Source organism: Lycium barbarum, chromosome 6 (genome assembly GCF_019175385.1).
Source record: "Lycium barbarum isolate Lr01 chromosome 6, ASM1917538v2, whole genome shotgun sequence".
NCBI lineage: Eukaryota > Viridiplantae > Streptophyta > Magnoliopsida > Solanales > Solanaceae > Lycium > Lycium barbarum.
Window position 1 is genome coordinate 89,187,886 of NC_083342.1, and position 19,825 is coordinate 89,207,710.

A 19,825-nucleotide genomic window follows, 5' to 3' on the forward strand; every position below is an offset into this window, starting at 1 on the left:
CCTCGGGTTGCCTACGTATCCCAAAGGAATCAGGCCAGACGTAGTTCGTGATAAAAATAAAGACTTTTGAGTTTGTTTTTTTTTTTTTTTGATAAAAAGGGGGCCGAGCCCTATATGGGTTGCCTACGTATCCAAAAGGAAATCAGGCCACACGTAGTTCCACCCATACAACAAAACACTGAAATATTTTGAAAAAGTGGCCGAACCCGATGTGGGTTGCCTACGTATCCAACAGGAAGTCAGGCCAAACGTAGTTCCAACCATAAACAAAGATACTGAAATATTTTGAAAAAGTGGCCGAACCCGATGTGGGTTGCCTACGTATCCGACAGGAAGTCAGGCCAAACGTAGTTCCAACCATAAACAAAGATACTGGAAATGATTTTAAAAGAGTGGCCGAACCCGATGTGGGCTGCCTACGTATCCAACAGGAAGTCAGGCCAAACGTAGTTCGTTACAAACAAAATGACAGACTCTTAATTTAAAAAAAAAAAGCCGTAACAAAACATAGAGGCAACATGACAAAAGGAACTAAATGTTCTAGTTGATGCCTCCGGCCTATTACAAAGGAAATTTAAACTTAAATTACTGAAACTCCCGGCGGGCTGGGGCTAAGATAGAAGTTCAATTCTGCAACTCAAGTCCTGGCTCAACAGCCTATAAAGTCAATATTTCAGCAAAGTCTTTGATTATCACAGCATGATCATCTTCATCTTCCACGAACAGGTTCTTGATTCCCTCCACGATATCATCATAGGCAACCTCAATAATTAGATCTGAAGGTTTTGAGAAAGTTTGATCAATGGTAGGAATAGGTTTTGGCAATGGAACCTCTTTCTTTTTATTCTTTCGTGCTTTCTTCACTTCTTCCTCAGTTGGCTCATATCCCAAACCGAATGTAAACTGTTGCGTAGGGAGAACGACTGGCTCAACCCGCCCATTTAATGTCTTCCCTAGCCCAAATCCAGGTTGGTACCCATTTCTCAGCATTTCTTTTGCAACCATAATCGCGGCGCATGACCTTTTAAACTCTTGAGTTTGACAGACTTCACCCACTTTAGTGACATTCACAACCTCCCAAGCGTGGTAAGCTGCTCCGTCGAACCCTCCTTCTGCCTCAATGAATGGGATGGATTGCTCTCGATAGAAAGACGTATCCCCTTCTCCATGTATACATATTTGTTGCTGATCCCACTCGAATTTGACAGTTTGGTGCAAAGTAGATGGTACAGCCCCAGCCAGATGTATCCACGGTCTTCCTAACAGCATGTTGTATGTCGTGGAAATATCCAGTACTTGAAAATCCATAATGAATTCAACAGGACCAATCAACACTTTCAACTCTATTTCTCCAATAGGGCGCCTTTGAGCCCCATCAAATGCTCGAATATTCACATCACTTGTCTTGAGCTCACTAACATTATATCCGATCTTCTTCAGACTTGTTAATGGACAGATGTTAAGTCCAGAACCCCCATCAATCAACACTTTAGCCACAAACATGTTACGACACTTGACAGTTATATAGAGCGCTTTGTTATGCATGCATCCTTCTGGCGGCAGTTCTTCATTATCGAAACTGATTCGATGACTGTCAAGCACGCGCTCGATCATCCCAGCTAACGCCTCACTAGTTGTTTCACTTGGAACATATGCTTCATCCAAAATCTTCAAGAGTGCATTTCTGTGCACATCCGAACTCAAAAGCAAAGAGAGAATAGGAATTTGGGCATTGGTCTTTTTCAACTGATCCACAACTGAGTACTCACTAGCTTTAATTTTCCTCAGAAATTCTTCTGCTTCGAATTCAGTCACGACCCTTTTGGGAGGTACGTTGGTTTCCTTAAGTTGCCCCAATCTAACTAGTTCTTCTGGAGAATAGCACCTCCCAGACCTTGTCATTCCTGACGTCTTAACCTTGTCAGTGATCGTGTCCTTTCCTCGACACTCCATCACAGTTTGTTGATAATTCCATGGTACGGCTTTTGTATCGAGCACTGGCAACTGATTTGGTGCTCGAGCTACTTCCACAGGTATTGATGAAGCTCCTAATATCTCGACAGGCACACAACCCCTTATCACTACAGCCGGAGAAGCAACGGCTACAAAATCATGATCCTCCACACGATCCACAGGCACTATAAATTCGGCTGGGTCGTCAACATTTTCATCTATTCCAATCATATTTATCGTGGCCCCATCATGGGTCGGGAGTGGATTGTTAACCACATTTGGTGTTGGTGGTTTGACCGTGATCTGTTTTGCTTCAATAAGATCCTCAACCTTATGCTTCAATGCGTAACAACGATCAGTGGAATGGCCTTTTACCCCCGAATGATATGCACATGTTTTAGTGGGATCAAAGCTTCTGGGTAATGGATCTGGAATTCTACCTTCCACAGGATATACTAATCCTGAAGCTTGCAGTCTTTCAAAAACAACGCTCAGTGGCTCTCCTAATGGTGTGAAATGGCGAAACGGTTTATTTGGGCGAGGTGCGGATGCATTGTTTGGATGATGAGTTTGTGATGGTGGAGTTGGATATGTTGGTGGTCGTGGAGCTCGATATGCTGGTTGTGTGTTGTAAACAGGGTAGGATATTTGTGGTGATTGAGGTTGGTAAGATGACAAAGCTTGGTCGTAGGGATGTGGAGAATATTGGAAATATTGTGAGTGGTGAGCGTTAGGCTGGTATCGCGGGGGTTGTTGATGGTGGTATGATGTGTTTCCCAAAGCCATTACCGATGCTGCTTCTTTCTCTTTTTTCTTTCCGTTTCCGAGAGTACCAGTTTGTATGGCCCTACTAGTAGACTGTAAAGCCGCAAGACTTGTTATTCTCCCTGTCTTAATGCCATCTTCAATCATGTCCCCGGCTTTGATCACCTCTGCAAAAGTCTTTCCACCCATTGTCACCAAACGTTCATAGTATTCCGGCTCTAGCGCTTGAATGAAGAAAGTAACCATTTCTGTCTCCTCCATGGGTGGGTGTACTCTAGATGCTTCTTCCCTCCACCGTATAGCATATTCTCGAAATGATTCGGTGAACTTCTTCTTCAACTTTGTAATTGAGATTCTGTCAGGAGCGATCTCAACATGAAACTTGTAGTGATCCACAAAAGCATTTGCCAAATCATCCCAAGTACGCCATTTGGTTGTATCTTGCTTAGAATACCACTCCAAGGCTTTTCCACTCAAACTCTGATTGAATAGTTTGACTCTTATCCCTTCATTCTTCCCCACACCAATCAACTTTTCACAATAGACTTTCAAATGGAAGAAAGGGTTCCCCGACCCATCAAACTTCTCAAATTTTGGAATCTTGTAACCTGGTGGCAATTCTACCTCAGGAAATGCACATAATTCTTCATATCTCACGCTTTGGTTACTACCAAGTCCACGCAAACTTCTCATGGCATCCTCCAAACTTTTGAGCTTTCTATTTATCATTTCATCATTAATTGACCGTGCCTCATTTTCAACTTCGACATAATGATCAACATCTGTGCGACATTGTCCCTGGATTTGTGTCATGGGTGGAGCTGTGGTGTAAGTATATATGGGTGGAACTTGATGCGTATTGGTAACATCATGTGTCGGCGGTATGAACTGAGTTTTTGAAGAGGTGGTTGTAAATAAAAGGGGAGCATTTTGAGTGAGGGGTTCGGCACGAACCGGCTGAGAGGTGGTGAAATAATTTGCTTGGTTAAATTCGTCCAAATTTGGGAATGGAGGTGGCATAGGCAAAGTCTGACGAACCCCATGAGATGGAGTCATATGTGGTGGCGTTTGAGAAAATGACCGGTTGTGAAGTACCATGTGACTTAATTCAGCAACTCGTCGCTCCAAACGAGCAATGATCTCCAAATGTGTTTCTGGTTGATTAGAAGATGTGGGATCACTCGTGATCGGCAAACTAAGAGATGGCTCAGATGAAGTGGTTGCATTGATCAAACTTTGATCCATTTTAGAACGAGTCTTTTTAGTTAACCAGATGATTAGTGATGAGTCAGAGTCTGATTTCTTGGCTCTAGACCGTGTGAAATATGGATGTTCCGCCAGTTCCCCTTTAGCACAAGTCAACTTTTTTATTTTGAAAAATCAATTTTAAAAAGAAAAAAGATAAAACAAGAAAAAAAAGAAAAAAGAAAATGAGTCAGTATACGGTAAGGACATATTATTGCATATAAACACATTATTGCACATAATACATCGCGTTCTAATAATGCAAGGGACCTCTTTATGCCAGAGGTAGGCCTAACGAATATTTGAAGGACAAACATGTCTTTTATGTATCATTCCACAACTCCTCCTAAAAGTAATTTTCAAGAATAAGAAATTATTACATGCCAATAATACATCTCAAAATGAACCTAAGATATCTAATACTTCAACTTCACTAATTTCTTTGGTTGTCTTCGACCTCCGGCATTAATTGAATGCTCCACGCAACCTGCGACAAAAGGTCAGTTTCCTCGAAATATTTGTCTATAGAGTACTAGGTCCACATATTCTACATATTTGTCCTTCAAATAATGCACATAGATAGTGAGTAGTGTCACTTAGAGTCATAGACTCATTTGTACATTTGGTAAGGTTGACTAATGGACTTAATACACCAAGGGTATTAAGCCTCCTAGGTTTAAAATGATGCATGTCCTTACAAGGTTTTGGTTTTCGCTCTACCTAGGTAGACTAAGAATGGTTTTCCTATGACACAAGGCTCCCCCAAGCGGACAACTTGGAAGTGGAAAGTCCGTGGCCGTCGACTGCACCGCCGATCGACTAAATCCACAAGACCAATCCAACTAAAGGGGTAATTTAGTAGTGCACGGGCGCAAACTGCGAAGCCGCTTTAAGTGTGTGAATATGTGTGAATTTTCCAGGAGTGGAGAAAATATGAACGGAATGCCAATTTAAGTAAAACAGTAATATACATATTACATAGAACAAAAAAATGCATATAAGGAATGGAACAATAATACTTGAAATCATATAAAACACAATATAGGCAAAATAAAATAAAACAAACAAAATATCTCACAAATTATTTATTAACCTAAGTTGTTATGGTTAGAGCCTAAAGTCCCCAGTGAAGTCGCCAAGCTGTTATACCCCCATTTTAACCCGGAGTCAAAATTAGGAGTAATGACGTATTGGTGATTCCTATTTTGTTTTGATTTTAAGGAGTCGCCACCTAATTAATTTAATGGTGAATTAGGACACCTAGAGATTAACTAAGGTAAAGTTAAAACTAAACCTCCGTTAATAGTCTGCTTAACCAGTGTGATTCTAGGTAAGGGCTCTATATTATCCTAAAGGGAAGGGGTTAGGCATCCTTCAGAATCCGTTAACTTACGGTTATCCGACCAACTTAGGTTAATTAATTAAGATTAAATATAAAATTTAGAAAATGACTTTAAAATATTGCTGAAGTTTTTAAAAGAAAATAATGTTAGTTGGAATAAGATTTACATAAAATATAATAATTTGCACAAAAGAGGACTTTAAATGCTATTTTAAATAAACTCATAAATATTACTACGGCTTTAAATGAAATGCTATTTTGGAAATGAAAACTTATGAAAAGATAGTTTGCATAAAAGAGAATTTTAAATGTTCTTTAGATAAAGCTTAAAATGTTGCTAATAGTTTTTTTAAAGGGAGTAGCATAATAAAATGAAGTTTACAAAACATAATAGTTTATATATAAGTAGAAGAAAAATGCGAATTTATGCAATGTTTTGATAAATAATTAACAAAACTAAGCAGTGAGATATTAATTGATTTTTGAGTTTTAGAAGTGTGAATAAGAATATAAAATGGCTAATACATTTCCTTTATCAACTCTTTTTATCTTTATCAACTATGCTTAATGAATGTGTTTGAATTTAGGCCTATTAATGATATTTTGAAATTGAGATAAGAATATGACCCTTTTAATTCGAAAAATCTGAATTTTATACTACCAATTATTCTAGAAGTCTATTATGGATATTATAAAGCATTTTAATATAAAAAGAAAAAAAAATGAACTTTATGGAATTAATTATTGATCTCTTTTAACTAACTACCCATTACTAAAACTAAGCCTACTAATTTATTTAAGATTCATCTAAGTTCAGGAAAATAAAAAAAAATAGAGTATTAGTTGCACAAATACAAATCAAATATATAAAATGAGATAAAGAAACAAGCGATATTAAATGGGCTGTTGATTGCTGCTGTTGGGCTTTTAGCCCAATAGTTTCTTTATATAGCCTGCTGCGGCTGTTGCTGTCAATTGGGCTTCGGCCCAAAATTTTATTTTTTTTATCTGTGCTGCGGACAGAGCTGATAGGAATGACTCGGGAAGATTTCGTTAGGCTTTTAGCCCAACACCGAACGCGGAAGACGACGAGTCCTTCAGACTCGCACGCGATGGTCATGCACAAAATGAAAGAGAAAGGATTAGTATGAGTGGGGATAATTAATGATGCAAAATTCATAACTCAGAGAAAGAGACTTCAAATACCATCTTATGACAAATAGAAAAATTAAATTTTGATTGGGCTGTCCATACACAAGCATATGCCTACACAAGCATCTCCCTACCCGAAATCAGATTTATGCATGTTTCACGTTTTGGACAAAAATAAAGTCGTAACAGATCCAGCAAATGAGTATGTAAAGAGTATGGAGTCAGCTTTAAAACTAGTGTAAGCATGCTTTAAATATCAACATTAGATTGGGCAATAATCTACCTCAAAGAGGGGTTAAATGTACCAGCCATGCCCAAAAAATAAAAGAACTGAAATATGCTTCTTAAATTAAAGACCAAACTGAACTCTTATTCAGACCCGAAAACAGATCACTGAACCGAACCGACACACACTTAGTCTATTAATTTTACTTAACTCAAACATGAAAGGAATGGAGAAAATGAATAGCAAAACAAGAAAATCGTATATGGAAAAAAACAGGTAGCCACCTAGTAGCAGAACTAATCCAACGAATTTGAAAATAAACAACTGATTTGAAATGAAGCTAAACCGAAGAAAGAACTCAGTTATCAAACTCAAACAACATGAAGATCTCGCTGAACTTATCAAAATATCAGAATACAAGAATGACACAGATTAATGCACAGGACCAAAGATGATGAATAATATGCAAAGGAAAGTCCAGAGAGCATACGAAGAAACATCCATATCTGGGCTTCATTACGCAGTGACTACTGATTCATGACACACATACGACATATGAAACATGATTAATCATAACAGGATACTCTATATATGCTTAAACATGGATAAACTTAGGCTAGGATAACATAGAAGCATACTTTGATTAGGCTGAATCAAACAAAGATCCAATCATGCCTAACTGTAAAAATATAACCCATTATATACAACTTCAATCTGTAGCAAATATAAATTTCTTATAGCATACTAGCGGAATGAAACAGATTTCAGCTTGGGCCTAACACACTCAAATCATATCATGAAGAAAAAGCCAACTTTCTTGGTTTATCTAACTGCCTAATTCATAACTCTTAGAAGAAAAAAAAAACTGTTTTAAAACAAAATGAAACTTACCAACCAGCCTATCAAGAAGGAAGAAGAGATGCTCCACATTTCGCATGATGATAACAAGTTTGTAGTTTGTTTGAGAGAGAAAAGAGATTTTACTTTAGATATGATCATTGAGAAATGGACATTTCAGATATGAGGTATCCTGGTTAAACAAATAATCCTAATCTACTATGATACCAACAGCCAGTTAAACACCAACAATCAGGACTGCTAACATGTACGGGATGATTCACTTAAGGACTCATTATTGTTTTAGAATTCTCTTGTTTTTAGTTGAATACCATTTAAGTCTAGGTGTTCTATTTTTGAGTTGATATCTTTCCTTCAGGAACCAGATCAGGACATTTTTACAAGAGAAAGATATGGACTTCTTAGGCAAGATAAACATGATATACTTTAGTGGTAGACTAATTTCATTGTATGGTCTCATTATCAGTTTTGCATACCAGCTATATATGGGTTCAAACCATGGTGTCTAGAATTAAGGAAATTACAGATTCAACTAGCTAAGACCAAAGCCAACAACACAAAACAACAACTTGTTTCAGACCTCCCTATGGTTCTATGGAGCCTATTAGTGATAAGATTTGAATGATATTGACTATAGGCTGAGTTAACTCCTTTTCGTATCTCAAATGATGCACATATAAGTTAGAGTAGTTAAATCCTTTCTGCTGAAGTTTGAAAGTATAAAGAAAGAATAGGGCAGGTTTGGGTTCTTTTAATGTTAATGTTTTCAGGGAAAAGAAATCAAGTATCATTTTGAGTGGCAATCAAGATCACGATGCTGGACACTTAGCACACAAGGGAAAGATCAAACAAGTCTTATACACACATAAGCATGGGTTAACAGATCTATCTTAGGGGTTGATATATATGTCGATGTAGTCTAAACAAGTATGATTATACTTTCAAACCATCTAGGTATATCAATCATAGCACACAGCAGTCCAAAACATGCTCAAAATCAGTTAACTAACTCCTCTGGTCGTGGATAGCACTTAGTGTATATAACCAACAATTTTGCATATACACAGATCAACTAAGCTAAAGTTGATCTGAAACCGGATCGAAAAGGCATAACTATCTAATGACATATATTCTAATCCAAAGCATCATATAACTGAAAACTAAACTAAAGTAAGACATAAACATACAGATGTTGCCAATTACCAAACTGAAACTAAACCGAACTAAGGCACAGACATACAAACATTATTAATTACTAAATCGAACCTGGACTCATTAAACATGAACATGCGTAATGACACTAAGATGCTAAAATGAAATTAAACCAACTGAAACAACGACACGCATAATGCTACTAAGCCATTATACTGAAATTAAACTAATTGAGACAACAAAACATATATGAACACATAACACTTATTAACTACCGGACTGAAATTAATTAACTGAAGAAAGTTGTTCACATACTTAAATAGACTAAACTAAATTTATCATATATGAAATATGTTCAACCACACAAACAGACCCACACAGAAAACGTGCAAACAGACTTATCTACCAAACTAAATTGACTTAACTACACTAACACACTTTAATCCTAGAATAACAACTAAAATAACGCAAGCAACGAAAGGATGCATAATGGAATAGAGAATTACTTGCTTCGGGTGCAGCGAATAAGGGTGCGGGGCTTCAGATCTACCTTCGAAACTACCAAATCTGAGCTCGCGAGGCTCAGATTCCCAACACCAACAGAATCAAATAAAAAAAAAAAAATATATGTTTGACGTATCTTTTGACTCGATTATTACAACGAACTACAAATTGATATTTGGGAAATTCTGTGCGTCTGAAGACTGGTATTTTTCCGAAGGGTTTCAGGTGATAACAAAAAAAACTTATTTTGTAGGGGGTTTGGGGGGTTCAAGAACTGTGTTTTCTCCCTCTTTCTGCGATTCTAACCCTGCTATTTATGGGGATTTGGGGGGTTCTTTTGTGTTGAAGAAAAAACAGGGGGAGAGGAGCGGGGGAAAAAGGAAGAGGAGCGTGGTGGGGTAGCGGTGTGGGGGTCGTCGGCGAGGTGGGGACGAGGTGATGAAAAGGAGCGGCGGTGGTGGGGTAAAGGGAACGGCGGGGTGGGGGATGGAGATGATGAAGATGATGAAGATGATGAATGAGAAGAGAGAGAGAGGAAGGGAGCGGCGGAGGAAAAAAAATGAAGGGGAACCCTTTTAGGGTTTCCCTTATTTAGTCTGAAAATGGGTCGGACCCAGTCCATAAATGGACTGGGTTGATTTTTTAGACCGGATATTAAAAGAATGGGTTAGTGAATTAAACATGGATTGATCAAAAAATTGAGATAAGAAATATGGTTTAGTCTAAAAAAAACATTAGGAATTAATCGGACTTTGATTTGGGGTCCGGTAAGTCAAAATACGGACCGAGTGCAAGAAATAGTTTGGCTTCTAAATTTGAATAAGAGACCTATTTAAATAACTTGTGTTAAAATATTGCTCAACATGAAATATGCAAACATTAATGCTCAGATAAAAATGGCGTCGTAATAGTCGTGCAATAATATTTCAAAAATCCACAGTAAGATAAATACTATTATTTAATTATGCAAAGATAAATGTGATGCGTGTGCGTAAGCTGGTAAAGTACTGAAATGATAAAAATTGTGAACTGTAATAATAATAATAATAATAATAATAATAATAATAATAATAATAATAATAATAATAATAATAATAAGAGTAACTGCAACAGAATAATAAAGTGCCGGTATTGATGAGAAGTTGATAATCTAGTAAAAAATGACTATATATATATATTTTAATTTTTCTAAAAATATTAGAGGCGTAAATAGGTATTTTGGAAGAGAGGCGGGACAAAATTGGGTGTCAACAAAGACTAATGGTGATTTTGAGAGGCATAAAGCCCGACTTGTAGGTGATGGCAAAACTCAGCAGGTTGGCATTGACTGTGGTGAGACGTTCAATCCGGTGGTGAAACCGACGACTATCTGCACTATTCTTAGTCTTTCTTTGTCAAAGCACTGGCCTATACATCAACTGGATGTGAAGAATGCTTTTCTTCACGGTGAGCTCAAGGAAACTATGTATATGCATCAACCTATGGGTTTTCGGGATCGCACACATCCTGATTATGTTTGCCTATTGCGTAAGTCTCTCTATGGGCTTAAGCAAGCTCCACGTGCTTGGTATAGACGATTTGCAGATTTTGTGTTTTCCATTGGCTTCTCAAATAGCAGGTCTGATAATTCCTTATTCATCTACCATACGGGGACTGACATGGCATACATTTTACTATATGTTGATGATATTATTCTCACTGCATCCTCAGACACTCTCCGTCGTTCCATCATGGATCGTCTTGGTTCCGAATTTGCTATGAAGGATTTAGGTCCTTTGAATTATTTTCTTGGCATTGCTGTGACCCGTCACAGGGGGGGATGTTCCTCTCTCAACGTAAGTGCCGAGGAAATCATTGACCGCGTGGGTATGTCCTCTTACAAGCCCTCTCTCACTCCGGTTGACACAAAACCGAAGGTCAGTGCTACTTCGGGTGCTCCTTATGAGGATCCCACTCATTATCGTAGTCTCGCAGGTGCTCTTCAATATCTCACTTTCACGAGACCCGATATTTCATATGCTGTCCAACAGGTGTGCTTACATATGCATGATCCGAGGGACGATCATATGCATGCTCTTAAGCGAATTGTGCGGTATGTTCAGGGCACTCTTGACCATGGATTGCATCTCTACCCCTCATCGGTCACTGACCTTGTCTCCTACATCGATACAGATTGGGGTGGATGTCCGGACACTCGTCGTTCTGCGTCGAGGTATTGTGTATTTTTGGGTGACAACTTGATTTCTTGGTCGTCAAAGCAACAACCAACTCTTTCTCGGTCTAGCGCTGAAGCAGAGTATAAAGGTGTGGCGAATGTTGTCTCTGAGTCTTGCTGGATTCGCAATCTTTTATTGGAACTACATTGTCCGGTTCGCAAGGCTACGTTGGTATATTGTGACAATGTGAGTGCCATATATCTGTCCGGAAATCCGGTGCAACATCAACGCACCAAACATATTGAGATGGACATTCATTTTGTGCGTGAGAAGGTTGCGCGGGGATAGGTTCATGTCCTTCATGTCCCGTCCCGATATCAGATTGCAGATATTTTCACTAAAGGTCTTCCTTAGGTCCTTTTTGAAGATTTTCGAGACAGTCTCAGCGTTCGTAAACCTCCCGTTTCGACTGCGGGGGTGTGATAGATTATGTAAATATTTTGTAATATTTTGTAATCTCTTATTTTAGGTTAGAATATTTTGTATATTTGTAATCTCTTATTTTAGGTTAGGATATTTTTGTATATTAACCAATTCAAGGAATGAAAGGAAACTACGGAAAATAATTCTTTCAAAAATAATAATGCATAAATTATCTGATATTGTAACTAGCTAGTATCATTGATGTGGAGCTTTATTATGAAAATCGGATGATTGGTTTTTTAGCTCTTTACAAAAAAAAATAGATTTTTATTTTTTACAAATAAGATATTTGAAAATAACACACAAGAGATCTGAAAAAGTCTCATTTCCTCATAAAAACCAAATATTGTACAAGTACATACTCCTCAATTTCTATTTATGTAAACCTATTTTCTTATTTGTTCGTGCTAAAAAGAATTACTATTTTTATATTTGAAAACAATTTACCTTTATGCAATGATTTATAGCTATACAAACTATATGTGACTTATTTTACACAAGTTTAAAAGTTTTCAATTTCTTTCTTAAACTCTGTGCTCAGTCAAATAGGTTCACATAAATTGAAACGGTTAGGAGTAATTCAGAATTATCAGCAATATGAAATTTACACCGAAAACCTAACTGTATTTGAGCAACATAAAATTGTAATAATAATACAAAATATAATTTTTGTTAAGAATTTAGGGGTTTGTGATGGAATTATTATTTTCTCTTTTTTGGTAGTACAAATGATTTTGCTCTTTTATTTTTCGCTTTCTTTTCTTTAGTCAAATTTATAAGCCTGCTTTGCCAAGTTTATTTGTGCCAAAGATACTTATTTTATAAAAAGTGAGGTATTTGATTAAATTTTTGGGAGAAAATAAGGGTTTATAAGGAGTAGCAGAAACAGTTTTTTTAGAAACTAAAAAAATAGCTTTTGCTAAAAAATACTCTTTTGAAAAAAACTTTTAAATAAATACACTTCGAAACACTTTTTAAAAGCTTAACTAAACACTAATTGCTGCTTAAAAGTGTTTTTAAAATTAATTGATCAAACACAAATTATTTTTGGCCGAAAGTAATATTTTAAAAAGCACTTTTGAAAAAAAAAAAAAACAAATCTCAAACAGGCTATGACACAGCTCACATACTGCACATAAGCAATTTGTTTATTTTGTCTGTGTCGATCTGGAATGTTGTTCGATAATTTCAAAGCAAATTGTCAACTGCCCACATAATCCCATAGACATTCCGAGCCTGCACATCAATTTCTTGCGACTTTGACACCTTATAACCGCTGAGAGAAATACTGCTTATCTGTGAAGAAGATTAATACTTGGTAACCCTTGTAATTATTATTATTCCTCTTCTTGTGAAATCCCAGTTGATTAATACTTGTAAATTGTTGGATTTCCGAGCTAAGCTACTTTAATTGTGAATGGGTTTTGATAAAGATTTGATTTTTCTTATTTCTTTTGAGCTCCAGTATCTTTTTATTTTTACATTGGAGTGAAGGGCACTTGGGTTTCAAATAATGTCTCAAGTAGAAGAGGAGCATTCATCAATAGGTAATGCTTTAACTTATGGCTAAATGATACTCCTTTTATCAACTCTTAGCTCTTAATTCAGATAAATATGATCTATTCTGATTCCTTGGTATAATTGGGGTTGGAAAGTTTTCCCAGGTTATATTATTCATCTTTGCCCCCTTAGTCGTATGACGAGCTTTTTAATATGCTTTTGGAATATGAAGTAAATTTCAAAAGACAAAGATAATGCTGCAATATGAAGTAATGTGTTTTAGTAATTTAGAGACATTCATGTTGTTCTTGAGAGAGTTTTCCACCTACTTGTTGGATGATAAATTTGGTTAGCAACAAAGTTGGGAGTAATTTTGCCATATTTGACAACCTTTTTCTCCTTTTCAAAATGGAAGCAATGTGCTAATTTCACCACGGAAAGAATCCAACAATTTCTTGGGAATCCTATAAGTATTGTAATTTTATATTGTCATTGTGTGTTCCTCCTGCACCTTGTGTTGTTTTTATCCAAGTCCACTTAACTAGTGACTAGCCGTATATTAAGAATTGGGATCATGGATGCTAAACTAACTGTTAAAGTGAAGTCTATTCTTTGGGGAGAAGTTAGACCTACAGTCTTAAACTGCTTCTTCATACTTGTTTCTGAAGAAGGTTTGTTTAAATTATACACAGATCAGGGTGGTACTGACGAAATCATCACTGAAGGCTCTTCAGTCGTTCGTGGAGAACTTCCACAGGATGATGCTGGGCCGCCAAAAGTTGATACTGAAGTGGAAATCCTCCATGAAAAAGTAACCAAGCAAATTATTAAAGAAGGTCATGGTCAGAAGCCATCGAAATACGCAACATGCTTCTGTAAGTCAAAGCTAAGATGATTGTTGTTTGGTTGTTTTTTCACCTTCCTTCACTATCCCAACTTCTGGTTCCAGGAAAAAAGCTGTACCCCTATTATATTTTGACTGGTTGAGAATGAGCAGTTTCTCTCTTAAGCTGCCACTATTTCATGAAAAATGTTCTTTTTTTCAATTTCAACAATCTTGCTATTATCTTGAGAAGGATTCTATTCGTCGCCTTGGTTCAGATATATCTATTTGAGTTAATCAGTTGGATCCTAGCATGTTTTCTGCACTGCTAAACTACAAGTATCTTGTTTTCCTAATAGCTCTCTCCTAATGCCAGTTGTTGCATTCATCTTCTTATACATGTTTAGGAAACATAACACCTGCTTTTTTATCTTTGTCGTTTCTCTGAATCGTTCAACTCATGCTTATCTTTTTTTTCTTTGGTCAAGTGCTCTTTATCCATCTCCTAGATACCTTCTTTTCATGTTCTATTCCTATTTTATGACAAAAGTATCTAGAAAAAGGATCTCTTTGTTTTCTTATGGAGGGACTATCCCTCAACAAAACATGAATGTGATAGCTATCAAAAAAGTTGAATAAGTAAAATTGTTGGTTGGTTTGCTGAGAACTTAATACATGGACTATAATGCAGGAGCTGTAATAGATGTAGAATAATCAATAAACTATTGATCTTTGTTATGGATTTGATTTAAATTGGAGAAAGTTTTTTATCCTAACAATTCGTTTGGCCAATATTACTTCACTTTATCTTATCTTGTATTTGTTTTATTATCCTAAATGATTAAGTTACGGTTGAGTTTATAATTATTTATTTATCTCAAATACTAAAAAGTTTTAGGGGAAGTCAAATGAGGTAAATTAAAATATGAGAAATATGAATTAACAACTCCTGCATTCCTATTCTAAACATAGAAATTTTACTTTGTACCCCTTCAAGTAAATTTCTGAAGGGGAGTCTTGGCGTAATTGGTAAAGTTGCTGCCATGTGACCAGGAGGTCACGGGTTCGAGCCGTGAAAACAACCTCTTGCAGAAATGCAAGGTAAGGCTGCGTACAACAGACCCTTGTGGTCCGGCCCTTCCCCGGACCCCGCGCATAGCGGGGGCTTAGTGCACCGGGCTGCCCCCCTTTTTTTTTTTTTTAACTACCCTAGCTATTAGAAATAAATGAGAAATAACAAATAAGAAGTTATTTGGTAAACAAATAGTAACACAAAAAGACTCTTTATCATTTGTCTTCTGACACATCTATTGCTAATAAATGTATTTGTTTTACCTATAAAAAAGAGTATAGTTATCCCTCATGTATAAAATAGGGACAAGGCATCATTAACCCCCTGAACTTTGGCTGAAGTTTCTACGATACACCTTACCTTTTCAAGGGTTCTATTACCCCCCTAAACTTTTTAAAAACAGAATAAATACCACCCTGAAATTGGATATCCAAACTCTTATGAGAGAGTGACACACACTCTCCTTGCCACATGTATATTTAATCTTTTTTTTTCCTTTCTTCTTCTCTTTCCTGTGCAAGCCTACCATGGCTGCCCCTTTTCCTACTTTTTTTTTTCCAGCAAGATTCAAAACACATGGCCGGAATTTGAAATTTCGGCGACAAAAAAAATTCCGGCGAGCTTCGAATTCCAGCGACAAAATCTATTCCCAATCTCATATTTGCCGGGGTTAACAAGAACTTTTGAAAAAAGAAATTAAAAGAAAAAAACTTTAAGCTTTAATGATGATTAATTAGGTGTAATTAAATGTGAAGTACCCAATTAAAACATGACAGGTGTATATTTTTATCAGATTTTATGTTTCTCACTCTCTTTGTGAATACACTCTCCTTGCCATGTCAGCATTTATGAAATAGGACCGCTGAAAAGGTAAGGTGTGGCGTAGTAACTTCAGTCAAAGTTAGGGGGGTAATGATGCCTTTTCCCTATAAAATAATTTGAAAAGTGAAAACTACTGCATGTATAAAAAAATATTGTTGTTCTTTATATGAAAAAAAAACTAGTACTTAGGTGTTTATTAATGTAAAAAGTAAAATATAATAAAAATTTCCGACTTACACTATGAAATCTAACACCATAATGTTAACGCTTGATAATCAACTTTAATCTTCTAATCATGATTATTTGATTCTATAAAGTAATAAATGTAGTGATTTGATGGCAAACCGAGAAGCTAACCGAAAATATAATTTCTACAACTAGTGTCCCATCATCTTTAATAACTGGAATCTCATAGGTGCACCAAAAATTAACAAGGAACAAAATACGAGGCTCGCGGCATAGCAATCTCTTCTCTTCGAAAGCTCTGTTAGTTCTCACTCCAAATTATCCATATGGTGCCAAGTGTGCTACATATATGCGCTGCATATTTTTACCCTCTTTTTACGGCCGCATTATACTTTTAATGGTGGCTGGCATTGACTATTGCATGCCACACAGATTCAGTGCAGTCCATCACTGCAGTCACTAGTTAATTTTGCAGTCTCTTTGTTGTATTTCTTGTATAATTATTCAAATTTCGATGAGATTGAGTCTGTCTTTCTTCCCTTTCAAGTGCATAAAATGACTGGAATTTTCTTTATAGTGCATTACAGGGCATGGGCTGAAAGCACCCAGCACAAGTTTGAAGATACATGGCGTGAACAACAACCTCTTGAGCTGGTTATAGGAAAAGGTATATATCCATTAACGATATTGCAGGACATTCAGCGTCATTATTTTGATTTCTTTTTATCCTCTGAGTTTTTGCGATAGTAAATTAGCCATTGATGCTTATAGATTTTGTGATAGCTTGCTTCCACATGTATGTGTTTTCTTCATGGAAAAAAAGCAAGTGTCATGAAATGTTATAAAACTTTAAAGAAGTTACAATAGAGTTGACATAGTGTTTTTTTTCTTTTTTCTTTTTTCAAACCGGCTTATAAGAACCTTTTGCCTTAGTTATGTGTTTGGTAAACACCCAAAGTACTTATAAGTTAAAATCAACCAAAAGTCATAATTTGTTTACCCCCAACTTATTGCTTTTCAGCTTATGAGCGCTTTTAGTTTGACCATGATTTTTACTATTGTATCCTTAATATTTTTTCTAATTATCAAAATACCTTCCGCAAAACAAACTCCTAACTTCCCTCTATTCCATTTCCGTCGTTCTCCATTTACTTACAAAGATACATATGAATTTAGAGGAGGGCTTTTAGTCATTTACCAAAAAGAACCTTATCAACAATTTTTTGCCAAACACATAAACTACTTACTATCAGTTTCAGCATTTCTATCAGAACACGTACTAATTGCTAATTTGTGCAATCAGTTTCACTGTTTCAGCACTTAACACTTCTTAGTTATTTACCATTAAGTAACACATACAGGCTCTTACAATATAAATAAAATGTGTTGTCCTGTTGTTTTCTTGCAGAGAAAAAGGAAATGACTGGCCTAGCTATTGGCATTAACAGCATGAAATCTGGTGAGCGTGCTCTATTGCATGTTGGCCAGGAACTAGCCTATGGAAAAGAAGGAAGCTTCTCTTTCCCTAATGTCCCACCTTCGGCTGATGTTTTGTATGAAGTCGAGTTGATTGGCTTTGATGAGACCGGAGAAGTGAGTTGTTTGTTCCTTAACTAAATTCTGGTTTATACTTACTGAAGGTGCTGGTACTCATCTTTTTCTTTGCAATATATTAGGGGAAAGCACGAGGTGACATGACAGTAGAGGAGAGAATTGGGGCAGCAGATAGAAGAAAGATGGATGGAAATGCTTTATTCAAGGAAGAGAAACTTGAGGAGGCTATGCAACAGTATGAAATGGTCTCACCACTGCTTATAATTGATTCGCTTATATTTTCCTGTGCCCATATAAGTTCCTCTGTCCTCATAGTACATGATATTCTATTTTTGATCCTTAGGCCATAGCATATATGGGAGATGACTTCATGTTTCAGCTGTTTGGTAAGTACCGGGACATGGCTTTGGCAGTAAAAAATCCCTGCCATCTGAACACAGCAGCCTGTCTGCTGAAGCTCCAGCGATATGATGAAGCCATTGCACAATGTAGCATTGTAAGCATACACTTTTTCAACTTTTAGATACGAGTTTACTCAAACAAAAGGTTTAGATACGTGTTGCTGCCTCCTGTTTCTGTAGATAATTTTTTCTCCTAGTTTGTTTTGTTTATGTAGCTTACTATCTTTTTGTTAACTTATGGAGACTCTGGAAAATGGAATCTGCATGGCCTTACTTTCTCTTGTAGAAGAAAGACCTACAAGTTCACAATTCTTGCTAAAGACGTTGCCCTGTTAATTTGCTATGATTTAATTTTGTTTTGGCTTTTTTTTTTTTTTTTTTTTACCGTTGAGAGTACAATCGTCCAATTTCTTTCAGGACTAAGTGCATCCATGCCAGCAGTAGAGCGGCTAAATATGAAATTTATTTGCGTTATCTTCCTAAACTCATCATTCGGAACTCTTTTTTCACAAGTTTTGAGGTTAGTAAATGTTGAGCTTGATTCACTGATTATGAATTAGGTTCTGGCAGAAGATGAAAACAATGTGAAAGCGTTGTTTAGACGTGGAAAGGCTAGGTCTGTACTTGGTCAGACCGATGCAGCTCGTGAGGACTTCCTTAAAGCACGTAAGCTTGCCCCACAAGATAAAGCCATTGCTAGGGAATTGCATTTGATTGCAGAACACGAGAAGGCCGTCTATAAAAAACAAAAGGAACTTTACAAAGGACTGTTTGGACCAAGACCAGAGCCTAAACCAAAGTCGAGAAACTGGCTGATTGTCATTTGGCAATGGTTGTTATCACTCTTTTATATGCTTTTCAGGCGTAAGGCGCGCAAGGATGACTAACTGAGTTTGGAGAGAGGTTATTGCTGATGCCAAATCTGAGAAACTACTTCCCACCATTGGTAATCCAGCAATAAACTTCTGGTGCTCTAGAAGCTTTTTGAAAATTTCTAACCAAAGAAATAGGGAAGAAATTTGTTGTTTTGATTATGTAATTTTATTAGTAAGATAACAGCTTGCTAATTATTTTCTCATTCTGATTTCAAATGTTTGCTAATGAAACATGCATTCTGGATATTGCAATTTTCCTTGGTTTATAAGTAGACTTTTCAGTTGTTTTGTAGTAATAGTTCTCCCCTACAAGCTACAGCTGACACAATGAGGTCAAGTCTGTATGCATATATAATGCCTGTTATAAGTCTACAGATGAAATTCATTGGACATTTATAGAATAGGGCACAGCAAGTATGTATATTTTTTAGGTAGGTGTGGGAACTCTTTGATTAATTAAAGCTTTAGAGGGATCAAGCAATTTTATTTTCAGACAATGTTCTACAAATAGAATTGGAGGTGTGAGGCTTTTTGTGTAGTAAAAAAATGTTAAACTAGACTAGAAGTCATATCAGTTGAATAAAATTTATATACATAGTTACAATGAGTGATTAATCAAACTGAATAGGCATGGACAATGTTTATATTGGGATTGCAAAAGAGTATTTGAAGTAAAAGTTTGAAACTAAAAGTTTGTGGAAGTCCTGGACAGTAATATTGAAAAATTAGTTTGTGAAATTTAAGATTGTTGAGTGA

General features: G+C 36.4%; 1 protein-coding gene across 2 annotated transcripts; it reads left to right on the top strand.

The window, feature by feature from the left end:
* Positions 1-12,962: 12,962 nt before the first annotated feature.
* Positions 12,963-19,315, top strand: LOC132644726 (peptidyl-prolyl cis-trans isomerase FKBP42). Of its 2 annotated transcripts, none has more exons than XM_060361333.1 (8): positions 12,963-13,154; positions 13,331-13,383; positions 14,029-14,211; positions 16,817-16,906; positions 17,648-17,832; positions 17,916-18,038; positions 18,137-18,289; positions 18,755-19,315. In XM_060361333.1, the coding sequence occupies exons 2-8, from the start codon at positions 13,350-13,352 to the stop codon at positions 19,079-19,081; spliced, it is 1,095 nt and encodes a 364-aa protein (XP_060217316.1). In that variant the 5' UTR covers positions 12,963-13,154; positions 13,331-13,349; the 3' UTR covers positions 19,082-19,315. The 2 variants fall into 2 exon arrangements, with proteins under 2 accessions (XP_060217316.1, XP_060217315.1); XM_060361332.1 differs by having other exon boundaries at positions 12,964-13,154; positions 13,302-13,383.
* The last annotated feature ends 510 nt before the right edge of the window (positions 19,316-19,825 follow it).

Bases quoted from the DNA above. Each gene is read 5' to 3' on its own strand.
- LOC132644726 (XM_060361333.1), top strand. From the start codon at position 13,350: ATGTCTCAAGTAGAAGAGGAGCATTCATCAATAG. The intron at 18,039-18,136 runs GTCTCACCACTG...TTTGATCCTTAG, and splicing joins CTATGCAACAGTATGAAATG to GCCATAGCATATATGGGAGA. The intron at 18,290-18,754 runs GTAAGCATACAC...ATTATGAATTAG, and splicing joins CCATTGCACAATGTAGCATT to GTTCTGGCAGAAGATGAAAA.